The sequence below is a fragment of the Elephas maximus genome, chromosome 1 (assembly GCF_024166365.1).
Source record: "Elephas maximus indicus isolate mEleMax1 chromosome 1, mEleMax1 primary haplotype, whole genome shotgun sequence".
NCBI lineage: Eukaryota > Metazoa > Chordata > Mammalia > Proboscidea > Elephantidae > Elephas > Elephas maximus.
Window position 1 is genome coordinate 206186469 of NC_064819.1, and position 25079 is coordinate 206211547.

The window sequence follows — 25079 nt, forward strand, 5'->3', positions numbered from 1 at the left end:
CCCTTAGCTCACTTTGCACTCAGGAATATATTCCCAGCTTTCCCCACATTCCTATAACTCCAGAGCCTGGATGCACACAGTTTTGGCAGCACCTGTCACGAGGAGCACGTTTGTTGTGTACCGGAGACCCTCCAGCGAAGACAGGCAAGAGGAGGGCTGTGCCTTAGATCAGAGATCACGGTTTGGAACACCCCCTCTGCAAGTCAAGTTGAAAGGACAGAAATAAGTAACTAGAATCCACTAAGGGGGGAAATCTGCCTCCTGTACGTCCCGCAAACTGCCATCATCCCCCGCTGCCCTGGCAAGTCATGATCAGCCAGGCTGAGTAATTCTCAACACTTGACCCAATTTTACTTCTTTTTTGGACTGTTTTCTCCAAAGAACACAGTCATGTGATTATTGCTTTCACATGAAATCAGCTTTCCCACTTTAAGATCCCCCTTTCTAAGCTGCTTAAATTTAGATTAAATGGCATTAAAAAATGCCAACTGCCAAATTTAAAAAAAAAAAAATGCTTTTTGCTTTTGTTTTTTACCTTTTAATCCAAATCAAGTCTGCTTAGAAAGTCAAAACACAGTTCTCCCAACTCCAGGACACTCCCTTACTTTTTCTCAAACTTAAACCTACTTATCCTAGAGGGGACCCCGGGTCCTCTCAAACGAGTCAAACGTCCTCTCTAAAACCTCTGGTGGAACAGAAACTCTGAGTACAATGAGTAAATAGCAAACAGCAAATAATTCATTTAATTCCTCTTGATGCCTCAGTTTTCTCTGTAAAATTGGGGTGATGACAGCATATACCTCATAGGATTGCGGTGAGGATTAAATGAGTGCAGGGATAGCAGTAAGAGGTGCTTAATAAACACGCTATCTCTATCTTTTCGGCAGCACCTCTGAGACACAGAAGATACTATGGAAGACTAGAGCTAGGTCCTCCTCCACCAAGCCCAGCTGATTAATGGTATTCCTCTTCTATTAATGTCACTGGAATATTCCCCATGACAAGGATGGGGTTCTTTACTCTGTAGCCTGAGGGTCTTGTGGAGAATTTCGATTTGTATTGAAGTGTGAAAATCACCAAAATGGCTTTTTTTTTTAAGAGTATATTAAAAAAAAAAAACCAAACCCACTGCTGTTGAGTCGATTCTGAGTCATAGCGACCCTATAGGACAAAGCAGAACTGCCCCCACAGAATTTCCAAGGAGCGCCTGGTGGATTCAAACTGTGGATTAAAGAGTATATTCTATACTTAAAACCATTTACTGGCAGAAATGAGATCCAAACTAACCAAAGGAGGCCAAAAGTCACTACCATGATACAGCACATGAGGCAGTGTAGTAAAGTAAAAAAAAACAAAACAAATAGTCATCGTTTTAGAACATGTTCAACTTGATGTCCGACACTGTGCTAGGTACTTTAGATATGTTACCTTTGTGAATCACAACAGCCCCAAGAGAAGCCTTATCATCATCTCATACATCAGGAAACTGAGGCTCAGAGGGGTTAAGAGATTTGTCCAAAGTCACAGTCAGGATTAAGCCCAGCTCTATCTGCTCCAAAGCCAAGACTCTTTCGTCCTGCTGCCTTGTAAATCCTTACACCAACACCAACCAGCTGCGTCCTAGTCAGAGCTGTGATTCAATCACAGGGAAGCAAACACCCGAACAGCAAATAATCATAATAAACGATTTTTTTTTCTACCCATGAAGTATATATTTCTCACCTTATTTAAGGCATATAAAAAATACATTTGAGATTCATTCCTTAAATGCTCATACTCTGTTTTTAATGGATATAGAGGTTAGCTCTTACACAATTCTAGGAACACTGTGGCTTGACCTCTGTAAAGGCATGAGGCTACAATCTTCTCTCACCTTTTCCTTTTACCCTTTAATCCAAAACAAAGTCAAATATGGGAAGGGGGTGGGGAAACCTTATTAATTAAGTATCACCAAAAGGAAAATTACTACTACTCTGAATTCCTGAACTCTCCCCCAGACTGATATTTTCAATTAGATAAGGCATAGTTGTCCATGTAAGTTCTCTGCAGATACTGAATCTTAATTCAGTCCCCATGGAAATTAGGAATGTAGACCAAATTACGGATTGTGTTCCCCCAAAATACGTATTGGAATCGTAACCCCTATACCTGTGGATGTAATCTTGTTTGGAAAATAGGGTTTTCTCTGTTGTGTAATTAGATCATACCTGAGTAGGGTGGGTTATAAATCTAATCACTTCTGAGTTATAAAACTAGCAGATTAGACACACACACACACACATACGGGGGGATGCCACGTAAGGAGAGCCAAAGGATCAAGGAACCCTGGGGGCTACCAACAAGGAAGAAATCAGCATGGTCGAGACCCCACATTTGAACATCTAGCCTCCAGAACTGTGAGAAATTTGTTTTTCAAAGCCACTCACTATCACAGCACCACTAGGAATTTAAGACAGCCTCCAATAGTAAATAAGGTTTTGTAACTCTTTTCGTTTGTTACAATAATAAATTATTAGTGGAGACTTCATACAAACTTGAGAGAATAAGACACTGTTAGTGTAAAAGAGTAGATTTTCAATTAGACTGGCTTTATAGTCAGAAAGAAATGTTTGCAGTATAGTCATAAAATACATTAACAATCATAGGTGTTCACGATCAAAATGGTACTACTTATTCACTGTGAACAAAACAGGCCAAGAGGCCCTTGAGCAATGGCTGTCCCCCATTCCTGCTGAGTGGTACTTGGGGTCTACCTAGCTACAATCTACAAGATGAAGTGAATATGAAGAGTCAAACTTGATCTTTAGCGGAAGTGGATTCAGGACTAGCTGTTACATTGTGATAAAGAAGATTAAATGCAGGTAGCCCCCTCCCCCCGCCACACACACACTTAGACCTGTGCCTTCAGGTTTCTGTGTGCATTTATGCTTCCCAGGCTTTTATTTTACGACCTTAGTATTGGAAAACAGTATAGCCCATGAGTGAATCCAAGAATATCCTCTTACAAAGAGAAATCTGCTTAACCAACAAGAAGCATACCTAAAATTTTCCTTTCTAAAAGCCCAGTGAGCTTTACAGAAACATTATTGAAATGGGAAAGAGCCTGATGTGTACTATTTGAGGACTGTGGTTGAAAAAAATGTATTACCCTGGACTGAATGGCCAGTCGCTGGTAAATTACGAGTTATATTGGTTTTTATATACATCTAATAAGTTATTTACTTTTTGGTGGGGCCCAGGAGTACCAAAATCCTTTCACACATTTCAACATTGGTGGAGATGATTAATTCTTCAAAACTACTGGAACTCAGTAATCTTTTAAATATTTAATGCATTCCCCAAGGTAAACTGTAATTTGCTTCTAGTAGGAGTTGTAGAAATCCACATTTTAATGCAACTTAAAAAAACGCATATGGTTTGAAAATGACAAAGGCCGCACAGGCTGACACAGGCTCAGACAACCCCTGAGGAACAAATGGACCCAGCTGGTTTTTTCCTGTTCCCATTCTTGAAGCTAAAGGCTGCCCTCAGAATTTTCTAGAATGATGCCACTTACCGGTGCTTCCTATTGCAAGAAAGGCACAACATTCTGCTTTCCTGCAGCGTTATCCAACAGGCTGTGGCACTAAGACCAAATGACCCTTTCGAAGTAAAATAAAAAGGCAGGTTTGCTTTGATCTTCTTCATTTTAACACCTTTTGTTAACAGGCATATAAGAAAAACAGTAAATACTACTCCAGTAGTGAGGATGCCATCAGCTAAGAAGTACTAAGTCCCTGCTGTGCCTTTTATAACTTTTCTATAAATCTTTGCTGCATGCTGAACACTTCACAGCACCAACTGAGTCCATTTTCTCACGTCTGCTCTATCATAAACAAATTCAAACCCTGAGGGCTTGTTCATGCCAACATAAAGAACAGATACTAAACTTTCCTTAAAGTCTTAAACATTAGGGATGAGCCGGAATTGACTTCACAGCACACAATAACAAAACAGGTAAGTTGCAAATATCATGAAATGCCACATTAAACTGTAACCTTATAACATATGGTAGGTTGCCTTTAAGTCCTCCTGTTCATTATTCTTATAGATAATACTTCATTACTGTACATTACGTGAACTTCTGAATTCTTTGACAAAAGTTAAAATATGTATAAAAGGTCCTCTCCTTTAATAGTGAAACCCTTATTAAGCTTGACATGGTTTGGTGCCATCAAGTCGGTTCCGACTCATAGCAACCCCTATGTACAACAGAATGAAACACTGCCTGGTCCTGCACCATCCTCACAAGAGCCCATTGTTGCAGCCACTATGTAAATCCATCTCATTGAGGGTCTTCCTTTTTTTCAATGACCCTCTACTTTATCAAGCATGATGTTCTTCTCCAGGGACTGGTCCCTCCTGATAATATGTCCAAAGTACATGAGACCAAGTCTCTCCATCCTTGGTTCCAAGGAGCACTCAGGCTGTATTTCTTCCAAGACAGACTTGTCCATTCTTCTGGCAGTCCATGGTATATTCAACATTCTTCCCCAGCACCATAGTCAAAGGCATCAATTCATCTTCGGTCTTCCTTACCCATTTTCCAGCTTTCACACGCATATGAGGTGATTGAAAATATCATGGCTTGGATCAGGCACACCTTAGTCTTCAAAGAGACATATTTGGTTTTTTTTTTAACACTTTAAAGAGGTCTTTTGCAGCAGATTTGCCCAATAGTTCATTTGATTTCCTGACTGATGCGTCCATGGACATTGATATTGGATCCAACTAACATTAAATCCTTGACCACGTCAATCTTTTCTCCATTTACTATGATGATGCTTATGGTCCAGTTGTGAGGACTTTTGTTATATGTTGAGGTGTAATACATACTTAAGGCTGTAGTCTTTGTTCTTCAGTAAGTGTTTCAAGTCCTCTTCACTTTCAGCAGACAAAGTTGTGTCATCTCCATATCACAGGTTGTCAGTAAGTCTTCTACCAACCTTGATGCCACATTCTTCTTCATACAGTGCAGCTTCTCGGATTATTTACTCAGAATACAGATTAAGCATGGTGAAAGGATACATCCCTGATGCACACCTTTCTTGATTTTAAACCATGCAGTATCCCCTTGCTCTGTTTAAATGGCCACCTCTTGATCTGCGTACAGGTTCCTCATGAGCACAATTAAGTGTTCTGGAATTCCCATTCTTTGCAATGTTATCCATAATTTGTCATGACCCACACAGTCGAATGCCTCTGCATAGTCAATAAAACACAGGTAACATCTTTCTAGTTAGTATTCTTTACTTTCATCCAAGATCCATCTGACAACAGCAATGATATCCCACATTCCATATCCCCTTCTGACTCTGTCTTGAATTTCTGGCAATTCCCTGTTGATGTCCCACTGCAACCATTTTTTAATTATCTTCGGTAAAATTTTACTTGCGTGTGATATTAGTGATATTGTTTGATAATTTCCACATTCTGTTGGATCACATTTCTTCGGAATGGGCACAAATATGGATCTCTTCCAGTGAGTTGGCCAGGTGGTTGTCTTCAAAATTTCTTGGCATACACCAGTGACCACTTCCAGCACTGCATCCCTGTGAGCAGTTAGGTGTTAATTTAGATTTATTTTTGAGTGGTGCAATTAGAAGGAAAAGAAAACTAAGAAACTGTGGTTCCTTGTCTTGCTTTAGAATGTGATAAATTCACATCAAGGGTGTGAGATGGGGGGCTTTCGGGGATGACTTCAGAGCAGAGGCAGTAGCCAAATCTCACAATGTTCTTCCACCAAACAAAGGCAATGGGGGAGCCATTGGAGAGTGTTAGTGTGTTCCATACAGATCCATATGACAGCTGGTAGAGAATGCATTGGAAGAGAGAAAGAGACTTGAGACAGATAAACTGGTTACTTAACTACTTCATCCAAGTACAGAAAGGGATCTAAGGCAGTAGCCATGAGCATCGATGGCAAATAACAGGAATATGAGAATCAGTCGTGTCTGCTTTTTTCACAGGCACCACTCTGGAAGTGTGGAAGGCTTATTCTAGAGGGCTAGTGGGTGAGTGTGGGTGCCAAGTTCCTGCAATAGTCTAGATGAAAGCTGAAGAAGGGGGTAATGGAGAGGAAAGGTCTCAGGTGGGTGCCTCACTCTGGTTAACATTTTTATTAAGGATTTCTATGTGCACAAAGCCTTCATATCTATACATAAAACAGCTGAGAGATGGATAGCATCAGGTCCAAAATGATCTCAACAGGTCAAAATAATGGGCTCATCACTGAGGTAGAAGGAGTCAGCACTAAATGACAATCACTGAAGACAGCAGTATACAGACACTGGTCAAGGATGATGCTGGGATCAATGCCCTGTGCACAGGTGGGATTTTTAGAACTTTAGAATCTCTTCTGATTCTGAGATGCCATGACTTTAATGAAAGTAGAAACTCAAGTTATATTTTAAAAAACCAAAAAGCCCACTGCTATCAAGTCAATTCCAACTCATAGTGACCCTACAGGACAGAGTAGAACTGCCCCATAAGGTTTCCAAGGCTGTAATCTTTAGGGATCAGGCTGCCACATTTGTCTCCCAGGGAGCGGCTAGTGGGTTCAAACTGCCAACCTTTCGGTTAGCAGCCAAGTGCTTTAACACTGCGCCTCCAGGGCTCCTCTCGAGTTACATACCCAGAGGAAAACTCTCAGGCAGAGAAACAGGAAGCAAGATTCAGATAGCCCTTCCCTTGCTATCACTGTTATCTCTGCACTTAAGGCTGCCATGGCTTTATTTTGTAGGCAACTCTACAGTTGTATCATTTTCTCATTCCATTGATGCCCCCCAGAGGTTTTAGATGTAAAGCGAAATAACAGAAACCATACCTAGAAGCTTCCACTCAGTGTTCTGGTTAGGGAGGATCCCACTATTCTGCAGCTTGCAGAGTTCCCTCATTCTCCAACCCACCCACCTCCAACTTAATGAAAGCCTACTACAGGATGTGAAATACTCTAGGGAAGGGGGATAAAGGCGAATAAGATATACAGCTTTTCTCTGAAGGAGGCAATTCATTATGGAGGGATAGTTGTGGCTATGTTACTTGAGAGATGATATCCGAAGGTTTGTGAGTAAAGAGCAAAGCCAAAGAACCGTAAACCAATTTAGTTTATTACTTTATGGGCATTTTAAGGATAATGATGGCCGAAAGTCTTTAGACCAGTAAAGAATTAGACAAGTCAGGAAAATGTATTCAACATTCACTGTAGAATGTATTGAGACTTTCCCCTGATGCTTCCTTCGCTACTTTGCTGCTCTTTCCAATTCCCTGTCCTACACCAGTTGTCACTGGGTCAACTCTGATTCATGGTGACCCCATGTGTGTGAGAGTTGAACTGTGCTCCATAGGGTTTTCAATGGCTGATTTTTTGGAAGCAGATCTCCAGGACTTTCTTCCAGGGAACCACTGGGTGGATTCAAAGCTCCAACATTTTGGTTAGCAGCCACGTGCATTAACCATCTGCACCACAGGGATTCCTCTCTCTCCTATAACTCCTGAAACTTAAAAATGACATCAATTAAGATTTTTTTAATTGAATAAGGTTTAATATACTTTGTTTTCTCCCTGAAAAGAAGATAAAACTAATTTTTAAATTGATCTCTTAAAAAATAATTAAAATGATTTGCACAATTTTGGGGGAAGACCCTTGTGATTTTCTTTCTGAGGGTCAGTGACCCCAAAGAGATAAAGATACTCCAATCCCATGTTCAAGTCAAAATGCTACAAACGAAAACATGCTGTTCAAAAGTCCAAGGTACACATGTCAATGACTATAATCATCACTGAGTAGGCTGGATACTACTTATTCAAATAATATTCTAAACTGCTAACTACTTTAGGTGAAGGGAAGGACAATACTCAATATACGGAAGGTCAGCTCAACTGGACTGGACCAAAAGCAAAGAAGTTTCCGGGATAAACTGAATGCTTCAAAGGTCAGCGGAGCAAGGGCAAGGGTTTGGGGACTATGGCTTAAGGGGACTTCTAAGTCAATCGGCAAAATAATTCTATTATGAAAACATTCTGCATCCCACTTTGAAGTGTGGCGTCTGGGGTCTTAAATGCTAACAAGCGGCCATCTAAGATGCATCAATTGGTCCCAACCCACCAGTATCAAACAAGAATGAAGAACACCAAGGTCACACGATAACTATGAGCCCAAGAGACAGAAAGGGCCACATGAACTAGAGACTTACATCATCCTGAGACCAGAAGAACTAGATGGTGCCCGGCCACAACCGATGACTGCCCTGACAGGGAGCACAACAGAGAACCCCTGAGGGAGCAGAAGATCAGTGGGATGCAGACCCCAAATTCTCATAAAAAGACCAGACTTAATGGTCTGACTGAGACTAGAGGAATCTCAGCGGTCATGGTCCCCAAACCTTCTGTTGCCCCAGGACAGGAACCATTCCTGAAGACAGCTCATCAGACATGGAAGGGACTGGACAATGGGTTGGAGAGAGATGCTGACGAAGAGTGAGTTACTTGTATCAGGTGGACACTTGAGACTGTGCTGGCATCTCCTGTCTGGAGGGGAGATAGGAGGGTAGAGAGGGTTAGAAACTGGCAAAATTGTCATGAAAGGAGAGACTGGAAGGGCTGACTCATTAGGGGGAGAGTAAGTGGGAGTATGGAGTAAGGTGTATATAAGCTTATATGTGACAGACTGACTTGATTTGTAAACGTTCACTTAAAGCTAAATAAAAATTATTTAAAAAAAAATTCTAAACTGCTATATTCTTTTGAAACAATGCTCATACAATTGGGGTCAGGACATCTCAGACTAGACCTATTAAATATCCCTTTATTTTCACTAAAAATCTCCCATTGAGAATCTAATACTGGTCAGCTTAAAAGCATTATTAAATAGAACCTTTTTATCATTATGAGAATAGTCTGGTTGTCTCAACATTAAACAGTTTAGAAAGTACAGAGAGCAGATTTTTTTTTAATATCCATTCCTGTTTTCATGAAGTAACCCCACTGTCCCAATTCAAAACCCAAACCCATTGCCATCAAGTTAATTCCGACTCATAGTGACCCTGTAGGACAGAGTAGAGCTACCTCATACGGTTTCCAGGGAGCACCAATTAGAAGATATGTAGATATGTGAATGGGGGTGGGGGAGAGGGGGTTAAGACTTTTTTTTAATGAGAAGATAAAGGGTGTTTGAAGCCTTGAGGTACTAAACTTTATATATTAGTTTACTTGTTACCTAGAACCAACTCTGGAATAAAAAAAAAAAACAAACTAATTATTTTAACATAATTCTGAAATCAGAGGAATTAGGGACAGAAGTGCCTAATAGAAGTCCAAATTATACAATTGTGCCAGGTAATTTCAAAGTCTGGTCATTTTCATTCAATTAAAGCCCACACTGAAAAGGATTAGGCGAGCGCATCCATGGTAACTATCAGCAACCAACCAGAACATCAAAACCTTAAGCTAAATTATACAGATAAGAGACAAGTATATTTAGGACTGAACAGCAAGCCCAGAAGCTTTTAAACTTTGCAACTGCTAAGCAAAAAATGCATCAATAACTGCTTTAAAAAATGCAGATAGGAAGCATTAATTTCCAATAAGTAGATATTAATAGCAGCCCAATAAGATTTCTTTTTTTTTTTTTGGTAAATACATCTTCTCTTAGTCTTGCCTACCTGAGGGCAATTGAGGTTTTAGGGGGCTCTCTATAGAAAGAAGTAACATCTCAGAAGGGTGAATACCCTAAGAGTGCCTACCTCATCTCTAAACCCTTTTACCTTTCGTATCCATGTTTTAAATTCATGCTTTAGAACTCCTGGAAATTTTAGGGAGGTAACTGAGGAATGTTATAATGACAAAGGAGACTTTTGGCAAATTTCTGAAAATACCCCAAACCCAAAAGAACCATTTTGCCTTTTACCATTGTTAACTATACTAAAAAACCAAATTAACTATACTAAATATACCAAAATCTTTAATGTGCTTTAAAAAAATTTGAGACACATGCAATGTTGCAGTGAAGGGATCAAAATTATATTAAGAAATGTTTCCTCTCTCGAATTTTTTGCTGGAGATAGTACCACATTGTTCCTGCTCCCACAAAGGCACAGAGAAAAGGACTTGTCCCCAAAGCCTGGAAACAAAAAGCATCCATGTCCCTTCAGAGCCAAGCCAGGTTCTTTCCAGCACAGTGGAAAAAGACCTTATGTTTGCTCTCTGTTAACAAACAAAAAGTTGGAGGTTTATATAACCAAAGCTGTTTGTTTTTAAAACAATTGCAACACTGCAAATAGTTTCATGAACATGTTGCTAGGTAGGTACATCTGTAAAAAAAAAAAAAAGTGCTTTGTAAAGCAAAAAGTCATCTTTGTACACTTTACAGCTGGTTTTGAATGCTAAGCACACAGGTGTCTGAACACACACCTAGTTCTATTTCTGAGCCAGTGGGCAGATTTAGAACAGACTTATTTCTACTTCCTTGTGACATTCCATTCCCCTTCCCTCTTCCAAAACCTTCCTGGAGGCTTACATCCTATGATGGGTGCCATTAGTGAGCCCTGCAACACCTTCACAGTGATATGTGCCTCTAATCACGTACATGATTTAGTAGCGTTAAGTTGGTTGGTGGTTGGGACCATTTTTTCTCCATGCTCTTCTCAGTGAGTATCAGATAAATAGATAAATGTCGACCCTGATCAGTTTGTAACTATACGAAATGACATTCTCAAAGCTGACAACTTTAGGTGCAGCTGGACACCAAACGATGCATCTGAAATACCAAACTAATGTTCTCTGTGAGGCTTCCTTGGATCTTAAGATTATGGGATTTTTCTATCCAAAGGCCATCTGCCCTCTTATAGATCTCTTAGACTCAAAGTTGCTCCATTCCCCACTTCCCATTTTAATATTATCTTTTTACTGTTAGACCCATCTAACATAATTAGGGGCTAATATTCCTAACATGCAAAGTAAAAAAAAATTTTTTTCTTTTTTTTTTATTCCTTAACATGCTAAGTCATTTTCAAAAGCAGATGGATGTTACCTTTTTATACACTTAACGAGGGCACCTTTACTGGGATGGTGGGAGGCAGGAAGGCGATGTTACAAAAGAAATTTCTCGGTTCATTCATTCTACTGTTAGGTATTTATTAGTACATAATAATGCTACCATTTGCAAAAGTAATTGAGTTATTTTTCACTGAAGAATGATATAAATTTTAATATTCATAAGCATAAAAGATATTTGCTTAACCAATTATCACTTTTTTTTTTTTTTACTATGCACATGAAGACAATCTGAGGACATTATTCAGAAATCAACCCAAGACCCATCTGAGGAAGTGACATAATTTAAGATTTATTCAGTTATTTGAAAAATCTTAAGATATAAAAACCTATCTATAATACAAGTTGAACGAGATATTATTTTACTAGGGAGAAGTGTGTCACGCACACACACAATACACACACCACACCACACACTGAATTGGCCTTGTAAATGGACCTGCAATTTAGGAAAATTTCTTCCAAAATTCATAACTGCAAGAGATAAAAAAGACAGCTTACTGATACTACTTCATGTACGTACTTTGAAGAAAATCATTCTGTCTCCTGTTCTCACCAAAGCCTTGTAGAAGGTAAGTTGTGTGTGCTTCCTCTATTTTCTTGGTAGAGGAAGGTATTCAATGAGATAATAGTGACTTGTTTTTTTGTTTAAAGTTAAAATGAGTCAGCATTTGGGAATGGAAGTCCATCCTTACCGCTTAAAGTGCAATAACTTCTGCTGTAGTAATAATATTTAGGAGAGAGCTTAAAATGTAGAACTAGGATAAAAAGTTACTACTGAATGCTTTTGGATACCATAAAAACGAAATAAGAATAAGCCAAGAAGGACTTATATGGGTCTTTAACTCAATCATGTAACACACTCTAAGCATCTCACTGGCCAGTATATAGCAACCTTCTACTAGAACATTTTGTGCAACATTTTGACAGGCGAAAAGCAACTATCCAGTGTCTTTGATGATGCTTCTTACACCTGAGCCAAGTCTATGATGGTGTGATCACACAGGTACAATCAGGTCTGAATCAGCACTGCACTCTAATTTTTTCATTATGGAGAGCTTACAGTTTAAATAAAAATTTGCTTAAGAAAAAAATTTAACATGCTGGGGTATGTCCATATTTTCACAGTGATGCAGTACCAATCCGTAATAATCAAAATAATTTTAACAAACACAGTGTTTAAGCTGTGTCAGGTAATTCTTCTAAGTACCTTACATGTATTAACTCGTTTAATCCTCACAATAGCCTGATGGGGGTGTTATCACAAACCTCATTTTAAAAAGGAAAGAAATGAAGAGAATGCTTAGATAACTTGCCCAAGGTCCCACAGGTAGTGGTGGAACTGAGACTGAAACTCCGGCAGCCAGACCCCAGAATCCTTGCACGAAATAATAGTTTAGTATTATCCCTAAATAACTGGATAGTCTTAATTTTGAAAGCAAGACCATACAGCTTTAGTTCATATGTTCTGTTTCAGTATAATCTTGAAAACTCCAAGATACATGTTCTCTTCCTTAGGGATCAGTCTCATCCTTATCTCCTATTGCACTTTTCATTTTGGCCCTGGGTTTTATGGATATGCAGATACCAGCCACAAGGAAAACAGGAAATCAGTTCTGCCAAAGGTAAGCCCTCACTGAAAAGGCTTCAGATCACAAGTGATGGTGATGGCACCATACAACCTCACACACACGCAAATGTCCCTCAGAAGTGCCTTTAGCAGTTCTGACACGTAGAGCAAGTGATATTAATTTGAGGAACTATTCAGTCAGAGGTATGAATGGTACAGCTGGGGAAAAATGCAAAGTGAAAGAGCAGAGGCCTTGGGTATAGTAATAACTAGTGACGAGAAAGAAGAGAGGTGAAAGGAAGAAAGATTAGCCTAAAGGGAGTTAGTGTCAGGTCACACAGCATGACAGAAGGGAAGAGCATCAAGGAGGTCATACTTGTGTCAGATATTTACAGACTGGCCAAAGTAAACAAGGGCCAATCTCCAGAGCGACGGATCTGGTGATTAGATGCCACAGGTCAATAGGAAGATCTCTGAGAAAAGTACATATAATTTTCCAAGAAAAACTTTGTTATCTATTCCTTGTTTTGAGGGGGAGGAGGTAGAGGAGTGCAATGTGGCAGCTAAGGAAAAAAGAAAAAAACACATTTTGTCTAACTGCACATATTTATACATAAAAGTGCATTAATACATACCTGAGTGCATGTGTGCATATAGCTGGCTATTCAAGTGTACTCATAAGTGTATTCACTTCTACTTTTCCTCTTAAAAATTACTGGGGCAAAATAAGAAACTTATTAGACCCAGAACAACAGCTGTTAAGATTTTCCACGTGGTTCCCGTAAACAAGGTACATTCGATACCTTCATATTGAAACTACTCTAAATAGGAAATTGATCTAAACCAGTTCTCAGCCTTGACTGCACATCGGAACCACCTGGGGAGTTTTAAAAACATTGCCACCTGGCTCCTACTCCTAGAGAGTCTTAGATAATTGTCCAGGGTGTGGTACAGCCGGGGCGTCAAGCTATGTAAAAGATCCCCAGGTGATCGTAACATGCTGCCAAGATTGAGAACCAATGATCCTAACAAATCATGCTCCAGCATACAAAATCACTAATAGTTTTAACAACATAACCTTACGCCCAAGATGTGAGCTATATTTAAATGAACCCTTCAAGGCTGTGGTTAAGGGTGTCAACTATACTAATTCTGTGCCACCTACCAGGAATAGAAACCAAACTAGCCAGAGTGCAGGGAGCAGGTAAACCAGTTGTTCCATGTGTCCACCACAGTACCACGGTGAGCAGTCTGGTCAGGAGCTTCTGAGACCCAGAAGTCTGGGTTAAAAGCTTGATAAACAGCCAAGCTTTTTGCTACAGGAACAACTCTTCCAACCAATTATCACACAGTAAAACCTGCAAAAGCTAGAACTTGTGTAAGGCCAAAACCTGTCAGAGAAGGAAAATTCAAATATTTTCCAGTAGAGAGCAATAGAAAAGTGGTGACTGCACAGTGTCAAAGGCAGAAAACTTGCAAGACTTGGAAAAACAAGGCAATCCTGTCAAGTTCTGTTTCACTGTATACATATTATTGTCACTATGAGTCGCAATCAACTCAACGGCAATGGGTCTGGGTCTAAGCAAGCCTGAAAGTCCAGGTGGTACAGTGGTTAAGAGCTTGGCTGCTAACCAAAAGGTTAGCAGTTTGAATCCACCAGTGTTCCTTGGAAATCCTTTGGGGGCAGTTCTACTCTGTCTTACAGGGCCGCTATGTGTAGGAATCGATTCGATAGCGATGGTTTGTTTTTGTTTTTTTTTAAGCAAGCCTTGTATCCGGGAGTGGGGGCACTAAAAGAAGGGGTCCTTTATAGAATTTTATCTTGGAATTTAAATCTCTCCTAGAATACAGCTTCCTTTCTGCTTTCAACATAAGATTAGGGATACAAGTTTTATACCTAGGAGGTTATGCCATGGTAAAGGATGGTTCTCTTTTACAAGAAACCCACTTCCAAAAAAGAGACTTGTGTAGAATTAAAAGAAAAAACCAGACAAGAAATATCAAGCAACTCCAAATCGCAATAGCCTGAACTTAAATTTACACATGATTTTAATGACAACACGCACAAATCCAGATCAGGTATTCCAAACGCACTTATCTTCCTGTCTGCTTTGTTTGGCATCCCTATGTTCACCTGCGTTATCTGGCTAAGTGTGAATTCTCCTTGGCTTTTCACACAATTCTTTCTTTCTCAACTATTTCTGTAGGAGCTTAAAGGATGAGGAATTGTTGAAAGCAACTAGTTAATTCTTGGTGTCAAATATATTACTCTTCAAGTGAAAATCCAAACTGGTACCTAATAAAAGAAAATCTTACAAATTCTTTCTCAACTGACTATTTCTCAAATAAAAAAGATACTAAGGAGTATAATAATATTTAAGGGATAGAGAAAAGCCAAGTGCCATCTAAATTAGTAAACAGTTGTTATTCAGAGCATTGCAAGAGCTGGGATATTAAAAAGGCAGAAAGCACTGACCCACTGGAGATCTAGATGAACCTTAAGAATAAGCCTAAATACCATACATTTTAACATAAGAACCTTGACCATGATTAGTGATTAAATATCCAATGACAGATTATCAAGCCTTTCACAAAGCACTGTAAGCACATTCAGTAACTGAACAAGTATTAAGTATTCAGTTTGATAACTGTAATTGTAGACAAGGAATTAATAAGTGGGACCATAAAACAAGTTATGTGACCAATATTTCTAGCTTTCTAAATGAAAAATGTTATCTCCAAATCTTAGAAAGCCATACCTCAAGGGAATAGAAAATAGACATTTAGAAGGAAAAGAGAACTTAGATTGGCATGGAATATACTGTATACTGGCACTTCTGTTCATAATCAACTTCAGGATGCAGAAGTCACAGGAATGAGAGAGAATAAAGAAGTAGACATTAGAGTCAAATGAAAACTCCAATTATACCTGCGCTCTAGGATCAACACCACCTCCAGAAGTTTTACTAATTCGTGAGCTTGTTTAGTATTTAAAAAGTCATTATTTTACTTCAAGGCAATTACAACATCTTATTCAAAGAACTTGGTGGAATGGCTAAAGTTTAAAAATACAAAGAAAGAAAAACTGACAGTGCCAAGTGCTGGCGAGGATCCACAATAACTAGAATTTACATACATTGCGTGTGGGAACATAAACCTGTACAGCCACTGTGGAAAACAGTTTGGCAGTTTCTTACAAAGTTAAACATACACTTAACATATGAGTGAGCAATCCCACTCCTAGGTATTTACCCTACCCACTGCCCACTGAGTCAATTCCAACTCATAGTGACCCTATAGCAGAGCTGTCCTAAAGGGTTTCCAAGGCTGTAAATCTCTACAGAAGTAGATTGCTCCATCTTTCTCCCACAAAGAGGCTGGTGGGTTTGAACTCCCACTCTTTCAGTTAGCAGCCAAGTGGTTTAACCCCTGTGCCTACCAGTGCTCCTTGTATTTACCCTAGATAAATAAAACTATGTTCACACAAATACGTTATGCGGTAGTAATCATAACCGCCAAAAATTGGAAACGACAAATGTCCTTCAGTGGAGGGGATGAATGAACAATCCCTGGTGCATCCATACCAAAGGCAAACTACTCATCAGTAAAAATGGAAAGAACTATTGATACAAAACAACATGGAGGAATCTCAAATGCATTCTACTGAGTGAAAGAATCCAGACTAAAAAGGTTACACACTCTATTAATTCATTTTTATGACATTCTGTAAAAGGCAAAACTAGAAGGATGGTGAACGGATCCATGGTTGTCAGGGGTGAGGGACAGGAGGAAAGTTTGACTACAAAAGGGGGCAGCATAAAGACTTTGAGGGGGCTGGTGAGGGAACCTTTCTGGATCATGACTCTAGTGGTGTTTAATAAGACTCTATATATTCGACAAAACTCAAAAGAAATGTACAAAAAGAACAGTAATTTTTGTATACATAAATTATAAAAGTAAACTTTAAAAAGAGAAAAATCTTTCTGCCTATTATAGGATTTGTGATATTTCCACCAGCAAATTTTGTGAAGTCTTCTAAATTAGCTATCATTACTTCCCAGCTGCTCATTAGTAATCACTTATAATCTGGGTGCACCCTCTGACTCTTGCACCAACAACTGAAATTTGTTTTGGAGGTGATCAGTGACTGCCTGGTAACTAGACAAATGACTTTTTAGTCTCTGAACCCTTGATCTCTTTGTCTCTCTCCCTTGGCAGGTACAGAATTGCTCATTTATGATTTTCCCACCCTTCTGGAATCTCCATTTGTCTCCTGTGCAGGGTCTTCCTCCTCCCATGCTTTGAATGCTGTCTCACTCCTCAATATTTCCTTCTAGGCTCTCATTACTCTCATGGCTTTAGTCATTATTCCCTTATGAAATGAATCCCAAAGCCCTGACCTCTATTTTTCTCCTTGGGCCCTATACTTTAGTTGCCTATTAGGTATTTCCACCTAGGTGTCTCTCTGGTACCTCAAATCTCCATCAATAAAGCAGACTTCTTTGTTTGTTTTTTTCTTTTTTTCTATTTCTCTCTCTGTCTTAGTCATCTAGTGCTGCTATAACAGAAATACCACAAGCAGATGGCTTTAACAAAGAGATATTAATTTCCTCACAGTGAAATAAGCTAAAAGTCCAAATTCAGAGTGTGAGCTCCAGGGGACAGATTTTTCTGTCAACTCTGGAGGAAGATCCTTGTCCTCAATCTTCCCATGGTCAAGGAGCTTCTCAGGCACAGGAATCCCAGGTCCAAAAGATACGCTCTGCTCCTGGTGCTGCCTTCTTGGTGGTATGAAGTCCCCCTGTCTTACTGCTCGCTTCTTTTATATCTCAAGAGATTGCCTCAAGACACAATCCAATCTTGAAGACTGAGTCCTGCCTCACTAACACAACTGCCGGCCATCCTCCCTTATTAACATCATAGAGGCAGGATTTATAACATACAGGAAAATCACACAATACTGGCCAAATTGATACACACGTTTTTAGGGGGACAAAATTCGATCCATGACACCCACCAAAACCAGGTCCTCTTCATAAAAATTTTCATATCACCTTTAAAACAACCAACAAGCCAAACTCAAACTTGGAGTATAATGTTGGATGTTGCCTTTATATCTGCAATCATTTGACACATGCCTCTGCAGAGTCTTGCATTAACCATTTCCTTCCCACTTGCACTGCCACACCATAGTTCAGGCCCATTGCCTACCTGGATTTCTGCAGTAACCATAAGATGTCTCTACGTTACTGAACTCTTCCTTCTTCAATCCACCCTGTAGTCTACAATGCTAGTGTGAAGTGAGGACGAGCTGGGTAGAAGACCAATTGTATTATCAACCTTCAAGAAGATATGGATGATCTGTCTGGCTAGGTAGATGTCCCTTGTGCACTCTCACCACTGCACGTGTGACCTTCTCAAAGCAGCACAAATCAATTGAAAAGACTGACTTTCCCAGATGGACGGATTAAGCATTGATTAGTTAAAGGCATTGCTAAGCTCTTCTGAGAGAACCTGCAATCAAGCTTTCTAGGCTCAAAGGGCACAGAATTACCTGATTAGTCATGCTTTAATTAAGATGTGTTATCCTCAGCAATCATCAACAGTTCCCCACAGCCCCCAGAAGAATGCACTAACAACCTCTTAGCTTGGTCTTCGGCCCCTCCAAAATTTGGCCTCCCTGTGCCATTCCTACTTGATCTTCTAGGACTCTTCTGTGTCGATCCTTACACATTTAGTCAATATGACCAAATTTTGCTTTTTTGCACATCTACACCTTTGTTTACTTTCTTCCCTCTCCTCCATCTAACTTTATATATTTACCCATTTTTTATAGCTTAGCTTAACTTAAGTAGTATACCCAATATGACCTTCCTGATGATCACAACCAGAAAAAATTATTCACTGAACTCATAATCCGCAATTATTTGTTTGTGGGTTTTGTCTTCCTTGCTAAATCCAAAGGTCATGTCTTTGTCAACTGTCTAGTCACCACAATGTTTAGTATATAGAAAGTACACATTTCTTGGTCAAATTATTTTAGGCCTCAATATTTTCATTGCTTATATCATTAAACCCTGGTGGTGTAGTGGTTAATAGCTGTAGCTGCCAACCAAAAGGTTGGCAGTTTGAATCCACCAGGTGCTCACTGGAAACCATACGAGAGTTCTATTCTGGTCCTGTGGGGTTGCTATGAGTCAGAATTGACTCAACGGCAACAGGTTTGGTTTTTTGGTACATCAATATAATGAAACTTGAGTCTTTAAAAAATAATGAGTGATTATTTTTCACTCATCAGGATGCAAAGATGTTAGATTTTGGTTTTTTTTTAGAGAATGTGCCAATATAAATTAATGTTTCACAAACATGCCTAACCAATGACATCAAATAAATGCATGCTCCTGAGCATGAATGCCTAGCCTACTAATAATACACCCTCCTACTTGGAAACCCTGGTGGTGTAATGGTTAAGAGGTCAGCAGTTCGAATCCACCAGGTGCACCTTGAAAACCCTAACAGCTAACCACAGTAAGGCTAAAAAACCCAAACTCATTGCCATCCAGTCCATTCTGACTCATAGTAACCCTACAGTACAGAGTAGAACTGCCCCAGAGGGCTTCTACTTTTCAAGGCTGTAAATCTTTACGGAAGCAAACTGCCATATCTTTCTCCTGCACAGCTGATAGGTTCAAACCGTTGACTAGCAGCCAAGCATTTAACCACTGTGCCACCAGGGCTCAGCATCCCTGAATGACAGACACATCACTACCTTTCAGGCCCTGAATTTCAAAAAGGGACAGTCTTAACACCAAATTGTAGACAGAGCCCCTATTTTATAATTTTTACTTGCAGATATTTGTAAACCCTCAAAGCTAGGTGCAACCTTAAAGATCATTTTTAATTTGGAAAATGCAGCGAAGGGATGTGACTACGTCACAATAGGAGCCCAGGATTCTCAGCTCGAGTTCTTCCACTGAGTCCCCGGGCGGTGCAAACAGTTAAGTGCTCAACTACCGGATGAAAGGTTGGCAGTTTGAACCCAGCCAGAGGCGCCTTGGAAGACAGGCCTGGTGATCTAATTCTGAAAGGTCACAGCCTTGAAAACCCTATGGAGCAGTTCTACTCTGCACACTTGGGGTCGCCATGAGTTGCAATCGACTCGGTGGCAACCAAGAACACGCTCTTCGACTACACAGGCTGCTAAAGAGAGAAAAAGCCCAGTTCCAGGCCCTAAGTTACTTCCCTCAAAAAGAGTATCAGCAGAATTCAATTCAGAGATTACAAGTATGTGTGTTAACTTCCTACTTTGTGTATGAAGGAAAACCTGATGGTATAGTGGTTAAGAGCTATGGCGGCTAACCAAAAGGTTGGCAATTCGAATCCACCAGACACTCCTTGGAAACTCTATAGGGCAGTTCTAGTCTGTCCTATAGGGTTGCTATGAGTCAGAATCGACTTGACTGCAACGGCTTTGGTTACGGGTTTTGTGTATGAAAGTATGGTCTCATGAATTACTCAAAAGCAGCTCTAAGTTTGCTTTTAATTTACAGGCTTTTTAAAAAGCTGTTAGCAAATTGGGAAACCGGCTCCGCACACTCACTCTCAACAGCTCTTGAGCATGAGCATAAAGTTAAATACACAAAGCTGGGGCACAGGCAGCTTCGTTAACATCACCCATCTATGTGGCTACTCGAAATAATAGCCTGAAAAAGGACTTGACGTCCTCTAGTGGCAGAATCAAAAAATAGTTACAAGTCCATTGTTCTCAATTCTTGCTTACGTTTGGTTACTGAAGAGTATTACATGGAAAGAACTGTTCATCCGCAAGAAAAATAAAATTTTCACCACAGGAATGTGATTTGACTACCTTGAGTAGAAGATAAATACATACTGACAGAAATAAGAGCCTTTTAAACGTTAGATTTATATAAACCAACCAAACCCACTGCTGTCGAGTCAATTCTGGCTCATAGTGGCCGTACAAGACAGAGTAGAACTGTCCCATAGAGTTTCCAAGGCTGTAAATTTTTACAGAACCAGACACCACATCTTTCTCCTGTGGAGCCACCAGTGGGTTCGAACCACCCATCTTTTTGGTTCACAGTGAGCGCTTTAACCACGGTACCACCAGGACTCCTAGATTTATATAGTACCTTTTGATATTCTTTGCAGATGTCTCATTCTATAGGCAGTCTACCACCAATGTTCCATCACTCTGTGATACACATGCACATATATAAACATATATATGTACATAGAGCCCTAGTGTTGTAGTGGTTAAGAGCTACAGCTGCTAACCAGAAGGTTAGCAGTTTGAATTGACCAGTGGCTCTTTGGAAACCCTACGGGGCATTTCTACTCTGTCCTATAGGGTCAGCATGAGTAGGAATCAACTCAACAGCACTGGGTTTGGTTTTCTGGTATACCACCGATGTTCAATCAATCTATGAAACATACACACATATATATGTATACATTGATGAACCCATTTAGGTGTTATTTTTATAATAATCTGAGATTATCTAAATTGTCCTAAAATTAGACTAGTCTTTGCACAAGGACACAAAAACCACAAGAGACATTTAAGGATGGGCTCTGTCTCATAATAACCAGATCTAAAAAAGGAATAAAATGCATCTCTCAACAAATGTTGCCATTTGAGGTGGCAATTTTCCCTTCTTGATGGTAATAAAGGACAGAGATCCTCCCTCTCTCCACCCCCACAAAACACCTCCATACAAACCTGTGATTATTTTAAAAAATAATAATAATAATGGCTTGCAGCACTTGGATGTGTCCATAAAATAAAGTACTAAGTTGAAGTCACATACTCAGATACATGTTACATGTTTTAAATATATTGGAAAACTGCTTAAGTTATTAAAATTCAAGTAATTCTCACTTATTTAAAGATTATGAACTATGGTAGAGAAAACCTGCTTTCTCTCAAAATATTATCTAGATTAAAAATATATACATTTACACTTTTCTTCATTCTTTGGCACCTGCTGATAGAAGTGCTTCTGAGTGTTAAAAACATTAATAGTAATTCAGGACCAGAAAAACAAAGAAAAGGTCTGGGATCAGAAATAAGTTTTTAGTTAAAATTATAAAGCACAATTTTTCAAGACACCATATACAAAATGTATGCCTTGGAAATTGAGTTTCTAGGCAAAGGAGTGGAAAAATTGTTTTCTATGAAGGAGATGGAAACAATTTAGTTCTATTCTTAATAGAAGCAAATATTTTACTGACAGCCACAGGGTTGATTTGCATATTCACTGTTAGAAGCAGGACTATTAATTAACATGTTCGGGCACTGAATATACGACAGTTTGTAATTCACATATCTTAACAAGTTGTTCATGTGCAGATTCTAGAAACCATTTACTTATTTTGGGGGACGGGACAAACTGATGCGGATTAACTTTCTGAAACAGGTTTGTTTCTGAAGCAGTGTGTGAGGGTTAGGCACCAAACTCTTGACATTTACATCAGAAGAGGCTCCCCTCCTGCTGACCTCACCTGGGGGGAGTCCAGTCCAGGACTCACCTCATCAAATAAATTTCTTAAAGCAATTACAAAAGCATCTCCTGTTAGCCACCCCCTTCCCCACCCCAAAACAAAATAATGACCCACCAATCTTTCAAACACATTAAGACAAATAAACCACCTTACAGGAAGTAGCATGACTTCAAAACAAACAAGTTCAAGACAGCTTGTCAGTCTTGACCTCAGGTATTTTGGCTGACAGGTTAAGTCATTAGAGTTTAAGCGCTCAAAGTTTATTTAGCAGATAAGTAATTTGTAAATACTGTTATGGCTCTTTTGGACTTCACATTTAAAAAAGCATACCATCTAAATTAATACATCTTTATTTTTGGGGGTGGAGAGTGGTTCTTAGATCTAGAAAACAACTTTCAAATGGTGTGTGTATGGGCAAAAAGATTCCAATCGGGAAGTCCGCAATTTGCATTTCTTTTTAAAATAAGAAACTGCCCCACCACCCCCATGCCAAACGTAGCAAAGTACAGAAACAGTTTACCAGCCAAGAATAGAAGAGGGGATTAGGAGAGAGGGGAGGATTTATAAGGTCCTCACACAAAACCTATCACGAGGGGGAAAAGCGGTTAAAATTAAAGAGTTTGGCTCCTGAGGGAGAAAAGTAAACCAACGGCTGGAATCTCAGAAATACCTCTCTAACAGTTCGAGATGACACTGGGCGGGGGGGGGGGGGGGGTGTGTGGGGGGTGGGTAGGACTTGCTGCTTATTATGAAGAAGCGACCCCTGTCCTCGAGTGAGTCTGCGCTCGTGCTTGGAGGTGGTGGGAGTGCCCATCCTCCACACAGAGACCCGTCCACCAAATCCGGGGCTCCGAGCTGACGTTCCTACCCTGGGTTGATGCTCGGACGAAAATACATAAACTCTGAGGACCTTCTAAGTCCACGGAAATCCGCACCCGCATCAAGCCAGCAGTCGCAGCCCCCACGGGCAGCCAGCGTTGGGCCCTCCCGCGCTCCCGGGCCCCGTCTCCTCGAGGGCGGATCGGAACCGCGGACCCCGGGGCCGGGCGCCGCTCACCGCGCCAACGGCGTCAGACGACTCAGCGGGGAAAGTCCGTGACCCCGGGCTGAGACCGGGGACGGTGGGAGGGGGAGGGGGCCCCGAAACAGCTCCTGGCGCCGGGCGCACCTCGCCGAGGATTTCCTAGCTGGCTCTTTGGTTTGGGGGATACGATTTCCCAATTCAGCCGAGTCAGACCCAGCCCCGCAGGTAGGAGGGCGCAGCCAGCGACTCTCCATTTCCTCCGGACGCCTGCGCGCCCTGGCGGGCTTCCACCTGTTGTGGGAAAGTGGCGGTGGCGCGACGAGAGGCGGCCGGACTGGGGCCCGAGGCCTTCGGGGGAGCGGCCCGGCGAGTCAGCCCCGGACGGAGGGAGGTGCGCGGAGCCCGGTGAGTCGGTCGGCTGTTCTGGGCCGCACGGCCGGCAGGGGAGGGGAGGCGCGGCGCCCGCGCGAGACCAACAACCCCCTCACTCGCCGACCCCCGCCGCGCCCGCGGGACCCCCACCCGCCCTGCCGCGCAGTCACCTGTTTCGCTCTGCACCGCGTCGTCGCCGCCCCTGTGGCTGTCGCCGCCTGCTCCCAGCTCCGCCATGGTGCTCCGATGACGCGCCGGGAGAGCCGCTCCGCCCTCTTCCTCGGCTTCGCTCCCGCCGGCCCCCCGCCTCCCGGGCCCGCGGCCCAGACAGGTGAGGGCTGTCAGGGAAAGGAGGAGGGACGCGGAGAAGGGCGGGCGCGCGGGAGACCGGGAGCGGCCTGAGCCGGGCGCGCCCCCTCGCGGGCAGGTGCGGCGTCGCAGCCGCTCGACGGACTCAGCAGGGGCTTGGCTGGAAGAGAAGCCAGAGGAGCCAGGAACCTCGGCCCGGAGCATGCTAGCAGCCCCTGCAGACGCGCTGCCGGCTCCGCCAGGCCTGGAGCGAGTTCGGCACGGCTTGATGGCGCTAGAGCCCGAGATGAGCGACCATCCGAATATCAGCCCGGACGAGGCTAGGGCACTGAGACGCTCTATTTGTCTCTGAACTCTCAAGCAGCCAGGTCAGTTTCGGCACCGCCGGGGCAGGAGCTCGTGGTGACAGCCGCAACAGTCTGCTGCCACGTGGAGAGCAGGAGTACACTGGCGGGTGTTCCCCCCGGGACCCAATATCCTTCTGTGTTTTAGGAAGCCATTGCTGATGACCCTGTCTTTTCACCAGGCTTTCTTATCTGATGGGCCCCAGGGCTCACCAGTTAGTGAAACTGGTGCGGACTGCTTTGTATTTTATTATTCTTAGTTTCCATTTCGTAACTACCTTTGGAAACCTTGATGGCGTAGTGGTTAAGAGCTACAGTTGCTAACCAAAAAATCGGTGGTTCGAATCCACCAGCCACTCCTTGGAATCTCTATGGGACAGTTCTACTCTGACCTTTTGGGTCGCTATGAGTCGGAATCGATTTAACGGCAATGAGTTTGGGTTTTTTTTTTGGGTTTTGGTTTTGTGACTTCTGGCTTGCTCAGGAACACCAGGAAAAAAGCAATAGGCAACTTTTTTTTTTTTTTTTTTACGGAAACAGATTATTTACTGAGGAGAATCCAATTTCTGCTCTAGTAGGCAAATAAACGATAAGTAACAAAATGTTGGGGGAAAAAAGTAGCCTACATTAGTAGAAACAAAAGGAACAAAAATGCGCAGTGACCAGTTCCGCCTGGTCACTCAGAAATGCGCTCCCACAGCTTTGGTTGGCTGAACACAACCGGCACGCTCTCAACAGTTTCAACTTTCTCAAGGACTTCGGCAAAACCTATTGGACACCCAAAAGTGTCTAAGAACAGTGTTGTATTTTTTGCTACAGTGACAATTCTCACGATCCTTGCATG

General features: G+C 41.4%; 1 protein-coding gene across 1 annotated transcript in view; it reads right to left on the reverse strand.

Annotated features, from left to right (window-relative positions):
- Positions 1 to 23951, reverse strand: part of MAP7 (microtubule associated protein 7) — a 202302-nt gene extending 178351 nt beyond the window's left edge. The window contains exon 1 of the mRNA XM_049901831.1: positions 23753 to 23951. Within this exon, the coding sequence (XP_049757788.1) occupies positions 23753 to 23819 (67 nt within the window). The 5' untranslated portion in view covers positions 23820 to 23951. The remainder of the gene's footprint in view (positions 1 to 23752) is intronic.
- Positions 23952 to 25079: the final 1128 nt, after the last annotated feature.